The sequence below is a fragment of the Ahaetulla prasina genome, chromosome 1, assembly GCF_028640845.1.
Source record: "Ahaetulla prasina isolate Xishuangbanna chromosome 1, ASM2864084v1, whole genome shotgun sequence".
Classification (NCBI taxonomy): domain Eukaryota; kingdom Metazoa; phylum Chordata; class Lepidosauria; order Squamata; family Colubridae; genus Ahaetulla; species Ahaetulla prasina.
This window is the reverse complement of record NC_080539.1, coordinates 30,149,575-30,161,841: the sequence shown is the minus strand read 5'-3', so window position 1 is coordinate 30,161,841 and position 12,267 is coordinate 30,149,575. Positions and strand designations below refer to the sequence as shown.

At 38.7% G+C, this 12,267-nt stretch overlaps 1 protein-coding gene across 1 annotated transcript in view; it reads left to right on the top strand.

Moving 5' to 3' along the window:
* The first annotated feature begins 796 nt into the window (after positions 1–796).
* The window catches only part of DNMT3A (DNA methyltransferase 3 alpha), a 107,785-nt gene continuing 96,314 nt past the window's right edge, over positions 797–12,267 (top strand). Inside the window, exon 1 of the mRNA XM_058164692.1 lies at positions 797–1,034. Coding sequence (XP_058020675.1) covers positions 966–1,034 — 69 coding nt within the window. The 5' untranslated portion in view covers positions 797–965. The remainder of the gene's footprint in view (positions 1,035–12,267) is intronic.

The window sequence follows — 12,267 nt, the reverse complement described above, 5'->3', positions numbered from 1 at the left end:
GGTTTCAGAGCAGAATCTCCATTTACACAGAGGCAATCAAAGCAAGGGAACTTTCTTAGGAGGCAGGAGGCATCTAAACTCAGGCAGATTCCAATAAAATGGACCGCTTGGAGCAGAGGGTGCCCAGTGTGATGCGATCTTGGGGCCTTATGCCAAGATTGTTGCCTCTTTGGTGCTAGACAATTGCCTAGTTTGTTTGGCAAAAAGCAAAGTTACCACAAGACATAAACTCAGGGCCTCCTGTGTGCGCTATGATAAGCTACCTTATCTTGTGCACTGACTTGTTTTGTGTTTGTTTGCCGGGGATCTGGAGAGAGTGACTTGCAGAAAGCGCCACTGCTTGAACCTAGCGCACAAGATGAAAGTTCTGTTGGAGTGCAGTTCCACCCCATTTTGTCCTCTTCCCTTTCTTCCCCACCATGTTGGCGCTACTTTCGTTTCTCAAAAGAAGTTGTAAGAGTTCTCACCAGAGGAGGCTGCAACTAGAAGGCTTCTTCTGGATTTGTAACATCCCCTGGAGCAATGGGTGCTGCTGCGCAGGGAAAGGGAAGTATAGTTGGGATTACAGAGGAGGGAGGAAGGTTTCTGGATTGAGGGAAGTTGAAAAAGAAGGGTGTATCTTCTGTTGCTGAGCTGAGACTGTATGGGCTGAAGAACTGGGGGCCCAGCTTGGCTGAGTCAAGGCTGTGGCTTGTTAATGATTGCCTGAAAGTGGGGAGAGGCCCTCAAAAGTGACTTTCCGTGCATGCATTGTGTGCCTGGGCCTCACCTTCGTCTTTCTCTTTTCCTGTTGCAGGTGGCAGGAAAACCAGAGCAGAACCATCAACAGAGGGGGGCATCGGATTATTGCCTTGGCTACTTTTCCATTATCCCTCTTCAGTTTGGGGTAAAGTTTGGAATCTTCTGAAAATTAAGCCCCAGAAGCAAAAATTTGTAGCAGCTGCCTCTGCCCCAGTTTCCCCACAATGCCATCTAATGGGCCAGTTGACACCAGCAGTCCTTCTGCGGACCGGGAGACAGTTGATGCTCACAAGGTAAGCAAATTTCAGGTGAAGGCTGGGGTCACTGCTGGTCCTCTCTCCTATGGCTAGATGGCCCATATGTCTCCTTCAGGTTTAATCATGGTTCACACAACAGGCTAAGCAGGATAAAGTATTCTGTGGCTCAGCATAGTGTGGGAATCCCACAATTGTCTTAGCAAGTTATGTTATCACGTTAATATGCTTCAATTGTTTATGCTAAGAATGTTCCATAAATACATAAATTGGATTTAATTAAGCATGTCAAGAGTTTTAAGTGAGTCCAATTTGTGATTGGGAATTGTTGCAGAATTTATTTACTCGTCTGTGCAAAACTGTATAGCACAGGTAGCACATGCACCATCTGCATATTGCTCTGACTAAACTGCTAAATGTTTGGCACCTGTTTAATCCAAATATTAGGGACAGAACTTTCTGCTGTAATTAATTTCCATATCCATTAAACAGATGAGAATTATAGAACAGATGGTGCAGAATAGGAGGAAGAAGAGAATTCACCCTTGATGATGCACTTGGATTTTTTTATACCCCTGTTTGATGCTTCAGAGACAAGGAAAAGTGTGATGAAACGAACATCCTCTAAGCATGCTTAGGGCAAGCATGTTGAGTGAGAAGACCTGCCTGTTGATCTTTCAGGATGATCCATACAAGTTCCATTGTCAATCATGTAGGCCAGGAAAGTGAAGGAAGAGCTCAGTCATCAGAGAATGGGTTTGCAAAGATTAATTAATGAAGATAAGCCTGTTTCAGCCAGACTGAGTTGAGGACTATAGGCTAGTGAAAGAGTAAGAGAGGATAATTAGGCTTATCCTAATGTAGGAGTTGGCACTGATGTGTGCTTTATTTGCAAGGAAATGAGTGCACCACACAGCAAAGTAGCATGTGTTGGGTGAAAGGGGTGTTTAAAGTAAGCAGTTTGTTTCAACTCTGTGATTGCTGACATAGGGGCAGAGTAAAGCCAATTATGGAATCCAACATGCAGTATAAACATGAAGAAAACCTTGGGTAAGGCCTGCAGTATGTATTGACTTAGATGTCCTGCTTTGATCTCTGATGACACCAGTAAATTGAAAGCAGTGGATGCAGATTGTGAGAATCAATTAGACGTTTGTCCCTTGAGGAACATAAAACAATCTCAGTTATTGCTTGTGGGACTGGAGACATGGTGAAGTGGTTGTGAGAACTGTCTTTGTGTCAGGTTGCATTATAGCTGAAAGGATTTGCTAACAGGGAGCATGATGGGAGGAATACTGTTGCACGTAGAGCAATTAACCTCAAATACACATGGAGATGGGAGGTCTAAGATGGAAATAAAAGAAATAAAAGCACCTGGAATCGCTATAAGAACTTCAGATTGTGGGGTTCTGACCCAGACTGCAGTGTATCTAAGCTAAAGGAAGTTTTTTTAAATTGCTGTTGTCCAGAGGTGGTGCTGGGGAAACAAGCTGTTAGTATAGCAATCTAGAAATAGCCTAGTAAGGAGATATGATGGAAATGGGATTCCCAGCCAAGTACCTGAACATGGCACAGTTCAGGGTCCTTTAGATTACTCCAGCCCATAAACCTGTAGGGCCTTGAACTAGTAGCATTCAGTGGCGCTGTGAGTCACCACTTCTTACACTGTATGGCCTGTGGTTGACCGGGTTGCCATCACTTTATCCCACTAAGTTTGCCTAGGAGACTGCATGTAATTACGGCTGCTGAAGCTATGATTCAGACAGCTCCAGGAAAGAAACAGAGGTTGCCAGAAGCAGGATTTATTGGAAGGGTGTCATCAACCTAACTTTTTTATATATTTGCTTTTATACATTATTGTTCATCCCAGTGTATTAAACCCCATCAATATAAATCAGAGAGACAGAAATCTTGACAAATAGGATTTATCTCACTGAAGTTGCTGCCAGAAAGCTGATGTGATACAAAGGGTGAGATACTGGACTAGTACCTGTCTACTGTCAGCCTTGGAAACCACTAGATGGCTTTGGCCAGTTGTCTACCTCTGAGAGTTGTCATTAGAAAAATTGGAGGAGGAGGTACAATGATGTTGCTTTGGTTTCCTGGGTAAATAAATAAATTATCAAATAAAGGATGAAAATGAGCCTAATATCTGGGCCAGCCAAGTTTCATGAGGAAAAACATTCCAAAGTCAGAGGTTCTACCTCTAAAGGTCCTCAGCCCTCTATGTCAGGGGTCTCCAAACTTGGCAACTTTAAGGCTTGTGGACTTCAAGACTTGTGAACTTTTGAAGTCCATAAGTCTTAAAGTTGCCAAGTTTGGAGACCCCTGCTCTATGTAGACAAGATGTCTGTGGTTGCTGACAAAAGACAGGTTGGAATGGAAAATACCTCTCTTTCCAGTGTATTTTTGTAATTATTAAAAGTTGATCCAGACCTCTTACATTCATTCAAAATATAAATAGGCTTATAATAAGCACAATTCTTTAAAGAATTATGAAATCTGCATAACTTTTTATTTGGATTCAGGCCCAGTTTAAGAGTGGAAACTGCCTTGATGCCGTAATAGTAGCCCTATGTTGGAATGTAATAGGGAGATTGTATTCCAGTTGGCTTTGCTGAACGTACTTGTGGTTTGGGATACTATAGTAGCAGGTGGCAACTAAAATGTGATCTTGGCAGAACTAGAAAACTGAACACTTTTAATACTTGGATAAGGGAGTAAATTGAGAATTCCAGGGTTGCAAGCTAGATTGAGAAGTTCAAAAAGTAACCTAGGAGGCAACAGTAGATGGATGTGTATTGGTGTAAGTCATCAACAGTCAACTTTAAGATGGCTTTACTTTTTTCTTTCCTTGAGCAGTCCAAGGATGCAATACTTGTGGAATGTTATTTAGCCTCTGGGGTGTGAAATTTTACAAGGAACTGTTTTGTCTCATAAATGTTCCTTAACATCTATATGCAGTGTTATGGGAAAGATTATCTGAAATGTTAGGATATGTCTCACATGTTGCATTTGGCCTTGGTCTTTTTCAACTGATGGCATGGAGATTGTGAAAATGATGAATGATTAAATGTCCTTAAACAGATAGCATTTATTTGTTTGTTTGTTTATTTAATTTATTTAACTACCCATCTCATATTTGTGACTGCAGATGACTTACAGTTAAAACATACACAATACCAGAAAACACAGAATGCGAACAATACAAAACATTAAAATAATTAAACCCATACAATACAGTAATTCATGAAAGTACAACCATTTAATGGGTTCTTTTATCCATTTTATCCAACCACTCTTTTATCCTCAGGTCAGATGGCAAAGCAAAATCCTCATGACTTTCTGGAAGGCTGCCAAGGTCGCGACTAGGCTTACCTTGGGGGGAATGATGTAGGGCAGCTTCAGTAGCAAAGTTTGGAGACCCCTGCTCTATGTAGACAAGATGTCTGTGGTTGCTGACAAAAGACAGGTTGGAATGGAAAATACCTCTCTTTCCAGTGTATTTTTGTAATTATTAAAAGTTGATCCAGACCTCTTACATTCATTCAAAATATAAATAGGCTTATAATAAGCACAATTCTTTAAAGAATTATGAAATCTGCATAACTTTTTATTTGGATTCAGGCCCAGTTTAAGAGTGGAAACTGCCTTGATGCCGTAATAGTAGCCCTATGTTGGAATGTAATAGGGAGATTGTATTCCAGTTGGCTTTGCTGAACGTACTTGTGGTTTGGGATACTATAGTAGCAGGTGGCAACTAAAATGTGATCTTGGCAGAACTAGAAAACTGAACACTTTTAATACTTGGATAAGGGAGTAAATTGAGAATTCCAGGGTTGCAAGCTAGATTGAGAAGTTCAAAAAGTAACCTAGGAGGCAACAGTAGATGGATGTGTATTGGTGTAAGTCATCAACAGTCAACTTTAAGATGGCTTTACTTTTTTCTTTCCTTGAGCAGTCCAAGGATGCAATACTTGTGGAATGTTATTTAGCCTCTGGGGTGTGAAATTTTACAAGGAACTGTTTTGTCTCATAAATGTTCCTTAACATCTATATGCAGTGTTATGGGAAAGATTATCTGAAATGTTAGGATATGTCTCACATGTTGCATTTGGCCTTGGTCTTTTTCAACTGATGGCATGGAGATTGTGAAAATGATGAATGATTAAATGTCCTTAAACAGATAGCATTTATTTGTTTGTTTGTTTATTTAATTTATTTAACTACCCATCTCATATTTGTGACTGCAGATGACTTACAGTTAAAACATACACAATACCAGAAAACACAGAATGCGAACAATACAAAACATTAAAATAATTAAACCCATACAATACAGTAATTCATGAAAGTACAACCATTTAATGGGTTCTTTTATCCATTTTATCCAACCACTCTTTTATCCTCAGGTCAGATGGCAAAGCAAAATCCTCATGACTTTCTGGAAGGCTGCCAAGGTCGCGACTAGGCTTACCTTGGGGGGAATGATGTAGGGCAGCTTCAGTAGCAAAAAAGACCCTCCACCTGACTCCCACCAGATGATATTCTCCAGTAGACAGAACCTACAATAAGTCTCTTCTGCTAGACCTGATATGAGGAGCAGATATCATTGGGGAGACATAGTCCCTCTAATCATCCTCAAATAATTTTAACTTGTTTTAAAATATCACGTGGTCTGTTTGGGTTTTTTTTTTTAATATCTCGGTTCTTTTGAAAAGAAAGGAAAGCAGCAAGAGTGGTGAGAAATACTTGTGTCCCAGCTGAAGTTCCATTTGGTGTGCCAGCTATGCTTTTGGGCATGGAAAATCTTAGGATTTTAACATGGGATTTGTTTTACAAATAGAAATTAGAAATTGGAAAAATACTATTACATACAAGCAAAGAATATTGCCATCACTATTACTATGTATATGTAAAATGACCCAGACAATACCCTGTTTATTAAATACTTACATATGTTAAAGAAAAATGTACAAATCATCATCATCATCATCATCATCTTGAAAGTCACCAGATATCAAGATTTGAGAATCGAATTGCAGAGACTCTGGCATAAACCAGTGCAGGTGGTTCCAGTGGTACTTGGCACACTGGGAGTTGTGCCTAAAGACCTAGGCAAGCACTTAAAAGCAGTTGGCTCTGACAAGATCACCATTGGTCAGCTGCAGAAGGCCACCTTACTGGGATCTGCTCGCATAATTCGTTGATACATCATGCAGTCCTAAACACTTGGGAAGTGTTCTACTAGTGATCTGTGATACGAAATCCAGCATAGTTACCTCGTTTGCTGTGTATACTGTCATTTTGTGTAAATAAAATAATAATAATAGAAAGAAAATCTGGCCAGTATTATATTTTAGATTATTGTGATACACGCTATATCAAGCTGCCCGTGAACAGTATTGAGAAATAACAGCTAGTTAAAATCTAGATATCTTGTTGGGGTGTCCTGGGGGGTTATTATAATGTACTGCAGGCCTGCACAACTTGTCGAGGGGAAAAGGCCATGTTTATGCATTGAAAATAATTGCAGGCTGCAAAGGAATAGCTGGTGTGCTGATCAGCTGTTGACTAGGTGCTCAGCACAGCGATGAACTGATCATGTCAGTGAGGTGTGGAGGTGTCTTCTGAGTAAAGTCAGCAGCCTGTTCTTTAGGGCTGCAGCATCATTTGCGGAGGGGGCAGTGGATTTATTGCATTTTTAAAAAATGCCAATACAAGTTTGTTTGGTGGGCCACATGCAGCCTATAGTCTGCATGTTGTGCAGGCTTGATGTACTGGAATGAATGTTTGCTTCTGGGCACGATTTATAATTCTGAGTTTGGCCTACAGCTCTCTAAAAAGTGATCCCTAAAAAGTCGCCTTGAAACAAAATGGGAAATAAAATAATAAAATAATAATAAAATAAAATAAAAAATAAAATAAAATGGTTTGACTGTAAAATAACTCGACCATTTTTCATTTGAATGTGTTCATAAATTATTACCTCTTATATAAAGGTGTGTTTTATGTTCTGCTATTTGAAAGGAATAAACTAGTGTGTATTCAAGACAAAGCTTTCCGGTAGTGGCATTTTACTTGAGGAATTTTCTACTGAGGGAGATTATATTGGCTATAAAGATAATAAACCTCCTGATAAATGTTCTTAAATACTATACTGTAATATTTGCTCCTCCATTTCTTAGTATTGTACGAAATTTTAATGATATGTACATTGCCTATTATTCTAGCAGAATAATATAAGAAGAAGATAAGATTTATAAATGTTATAAGTACAGAACTAAATAAAACAAATTTGGAATATTAATTTCCAAATTCTGCACTAATTGAAGCAATGTTAAGCATCAAGCAATTTCTGATTTTCTGATTTTCATGTTATTCACTGTAGTAACTAAAATCTTTTCTCAAGCGATATCTTAAATTATCTCTATTTTCACTAAATCAACTTGTATTATACACATGCAAAATCTGCTATTTTTAATCCATTTTGTGAACCTGGCACTTTTGCTGCTTAATGGAAGTTTGCTTACTAAGAACTTACCTGTGCTTTGATTACTTGTGACGATCCTCTTAAACAGTGTTAAACATGGAGAACCAGAATTTGGGGGGAGAAGTTGCAGGACTCAGATTTGTAGACACTTATGTTCATAGCTTAGCTGTCATGAGGAAATAGAGTGATCAAGTAGATTTCAGATGTAAGTAGGGTATAAGTGATAGAGTACTAATAAAAGAATATTTGTAACTCAGAGGTTCCTGGTGCTCTCTCAGCTTGGCTGTTTTCTTGCAGACGTTTTTTTAATTACCCAAACTAGAGAACATCATCAGTTATGCCTTTTATATATTTTTTTCTGATTAAATTAGCTTCCCTCCTATACCTGCTTTAATTATTTAATTGCTGGATCTTTGTTTAATTCCAGACATCATTAAGGTATTTCTGATTTTTCTGTGTCTTGTGATTATGTCAAATATGGGGTGCCCATTTCAAAAACTTTAAAAGTAATGCTTTTTAAAACAATTAAACTTTTGCTCTGGAAGATAGTTTAACAGAACATAACAGAATTTCAGCCTTCCTAAGTTTTTAGAATGATCTGTGGATAGACTTGTTGTATCATTTCTCGTATTGTTTTGGTAAAGATCTGCAAATCCTGACCTTCCTCACATTTCATCCTCTATTCTGATTGAAATAGCTGTTTGAGCCATGGTGGCGCAGTGGTTAGACTGCAATATTGCAAGCTAACTCACTGCTCACTCCAGGAGTTCGATTCTGACCGGCTCAAGATTGATTCAGCCTTCCATCCTTCCGAGGTCAGTAAAATGAGGACCCAGAATGTTGGGAGCAATATGCTGACTCTGTAAACTTTACAACCCTAGAGAGCACCGTGAAGTGGTATATAAGTCTTAAGTGCTATTGCTATTGATCCCTATCAACATCCAGAGCTCCCTCACCCGATACTGCTTTCTTTTCTGTCTGACAAGTTTATACATAATTTTCAGAAAATTCTCTAGTTTCTCCTCAAATATATATTTCTTAAGAGAATATCAGTCATAGTAATTAATAGGAGTCCAAAGATGCATTGGTAACACTGATCAAGTTTTTCTTGCCCATATCAGCTCTGGAGAGAAGAGGTGATGGAGAAATTTAGGAGGGAAGGTTTGAGGCCCCCTCCTTCTGGGGAACAGTGGTGGCGCCCAGCTTCCGCCTTCACTATGAGAATTTTGATGACATCACTTCCTTCGGCTTCCTGGTTGACTAACTGTACTCTGGACTCGTTGCTCCTGTGAGTGCCCCTGGTGGATCCGGAGGAAATTACAAGGATACTGTGCCTGCCTGAGGATTTTGTATTTTTTTCCTTAATGGCAAAGGTCAGAGACCAACTGCTGGAGAGATGGAGAGAATTTTGGAAAAGTTATCTAATATGGACAAGAAATTGATGAAATAAGAGCAGAAATTGTGACTATCCAAAAGGATTTAAAGGATACTCAACAAGTTTCAGCAGAAAACAAGCAGAAAGTGGAAGGTTTGAGGGTGAGATGCGGCAGTGCAGAAAAGAGAGGAGACGACAGGCAATGCTGTGCTTGGACTACAGATGGATAAAATGTCTTATTTCCTTAGGTTTCAAAATTTGGAAGAAGTGGACCAAGAAGACTTGAGAGATGTTGTGACTAAATTGTTGGGAGAATTTCTTGGGAGAGGTGTTGATTTCATGAATTGGGATGTGGATCGAGTTTATAGAGTTAATTCGCAATATGCACGCACGCATGCAGTTCCCAGAGAGGTTCATGTCAAATTTGTGAGAAGAGAGACGAGAGATGAAATTTTTAGAAAACATAGGAGTGGGGCACTGATTTACAGGGGCAGGGAGATAGCCATTCTGAGGCAGATTCCCAGACAGGTACGTGAAAAAAGAAAGAAATATTATTTTTTGTCAAGCAAATTGTACCAGAAGGGAGTGGGCTTCAGATGGCTGATGCCAGAGGGATTGATGATTTTCCGGGAGGGCATTACGAAAAAAATCAGTACAATTGCGGAGGCTACGGCCTATGTGGAGGAACACAAAGCCTTCCTGGAATCAGATGACCCAGGAATTGAAGAAGGGGAGGTTATAGATCATGGGGCTGAAGCGGCTGCCGCTGTTGCGGCCCTGGAGTTGGGTCAGGCTGAACCCAGAGTTCTGAGATCCAAAACTAGGAAGTGATAAAGATATTTGGGATTGTGTTGGTTTTCCTTATTCTCTTTTGTACGATATTCTGTTTATTCTTGACTCTTCTTTATTACGTATTTAAAATTTGCAAACTTAGCTACTTCGTGTCACCTGCTTGCCTTATGGCTGTTGTATGTGTTAAAAAATTTGAGTAAAATTCTTATTTTAGATAAGAAAAATGAAAATTTACCATACCTGATATGTATTTGTATAAACCTTTTTTGACTAATAAAAACTTTTTGAATAAAAAAAAAAAAAAGTTTTTCTTGCCCATATCAATTTCACTGCAGATCAGAGAGGAAAAGTTCTGAACACAACACAGAATGGGGTAAGTAAGTCAGTAGGAAGAATGAGTTATCACTTCAGTCGATTGATAAGAGTAAGACAGCTGATGCTAACACTCAGGGAAGGCACATAACGAAAGCTACCAGTATCCTAAATAGTGCCCAACAGCCAATTGATAGTTAATGTAGATCTTCTATTACAGGCAAGATATGATCCTTATACTAGTTTCAATTTGTATTTTGCACTGGTTGCAATTTCTGGACATTTTTCAAGAGTAGACACATGTAAAGCACATAGTGATAGTCATGTTATACCCAGGACATAGATAACTGTTGCTTAAGAAGGGTGATAATTGGTATACTAGATGTAATTATGTACATTATCAAAGCCATCACCTACAAATATAGTGCCAACTGGGGATTAGGGAGTACTTCAAACTTCTGGCAGAGTGAAATTCTGGCTAGAATAGGCTCCCTCTCAATCCTAAAGTTCAGTTTTTTCTCTTATCAGCAACAACTTTGTCTTATTTATTTACTTATTAAATTTATATGTTGCCCATCTTGATATCCAAAATGACTCTGGGTTGCTTAGTTAGATTTAATTTCACATTTTCTCCACCTAATGCATTATTTATACTAGGAAATATTCAAGGCTATCAGTTGCTTCTTTGGAGTTAAAAAATAGGAAGCAGTATAGCTGGGTGCCATCAACATAATAATGTCCTTCCTTAGTAATTACTGGTAAATAGCCTAAAAAACAAGATATACTCCCAAGGAATAATGATATAGGTGCTGAATTGTAGACCACTAGTCCTGCCTTCTATGTGCATCCAAACTGGAAGGACTGTAACCACTGCAGAACCCTAGAGCTCTAGAAGTCCAGTTCTCATTAGATGGCTCAGTGGAATCCCGTGGTTGATCCCATGATTGATGGTATTGAAAACTGCTAAGAGTTTCAAGACAGCTAGCAGGACTGAACTCCTCCCAACTAATTTTCAATAAAAATTATTAGCAAAGCAAACAAAGTAATTTCACTATCATATCCTGGAAGAACCCTCATTGAAATAAATGTAGAAAATACCTTTCAAAGTTGAAGCTATGAGGTCATATACTTTTTGTACCCCTTATCAAATAAATTATTTTCAATTTGGTGGGCTTGCACAAGTCCAATTGTTTCAAATTATAAAATAAAATACCATTTTATGGTATTTGCAAAGCCGGATTGCCACTGGAAGAAGGACTTGATTCTCAATTAGCACCAGCTCAAACTCACTCAATGGGAAGGCCTGAAGAATGGCTATCCTGCATGATATTGAAAAGATAGCAAGTGGACCTTGAGATGTCCTTCTTGGTTTAGATAAGTATCACACTTCAAATGGTTGTTGGAAAAATATAGGAAGTTGAGTCAAATCTGGAGGCAGATGTTGCAGACAGTAGTCATAATTTGCATGACATTTTCTGAAACAATTTTTGGCTGCCTTTCAAAGTCAGTTCCATGTATGACTTGCTGAATACATCAAATACTTGTGTTAAAGCATTATTGGGAGCATTTCCTCTATGCTTTCCAAAAGTTGAATAGAAATTATCTGCTTTCCTTGATTCACGAGAATTCCAAAATGGGGTTAGTAATTAGGATTACAACCATAAAATTGCAAGATTATTTTATTTATTCCTTCAAGGAACATTTATTCTACTTTCCAGCTACACGTTGCTTGAGGCATCTGAGTGAAATAATAGAAAAATTAATACAAATACAAAAATATTTAGCAAAAGCAATAATTAAAAGAATGTAAATTATGCACTTATTTCCACAGGGGGAACGAAATGAAGTCAGCATTGAGAATTCATTACTTTGGCAAGGCAAAATCCTGTCAGAACAGATCAGACTTTTGGGTGTGAAAGACTAACAGAGAATTGCTAAACAACTATGCTATGGTTTACAACAGCCTAGGTCTGCACCATTTTTCTATCCGCACAGCTGAAGCGGGCAGCTTTTTTTGCTGCTGGCTCTGAATGGGCAGTTTGATATAGGAAGAGGAGATCCTTCAAGCAAGTATGCAGAACTTTGTGATCCCTGAATCCACCCGCACCCCCAATCATGGCGTGAGAAATTGACCATTTCTTAAACACTAGTGGTGTGGTTTTTCTTAGTTTAAAGAGGGAAACAGAAATAGATCACATTCCCTATCGACAGAAAAATAGTAAAGAATAAAATTGGAGCTTTGGGTTTCTAAAGGGATGAATAAATGATAAGAACCCCGCTTCATGATGTTCTGACTTGTA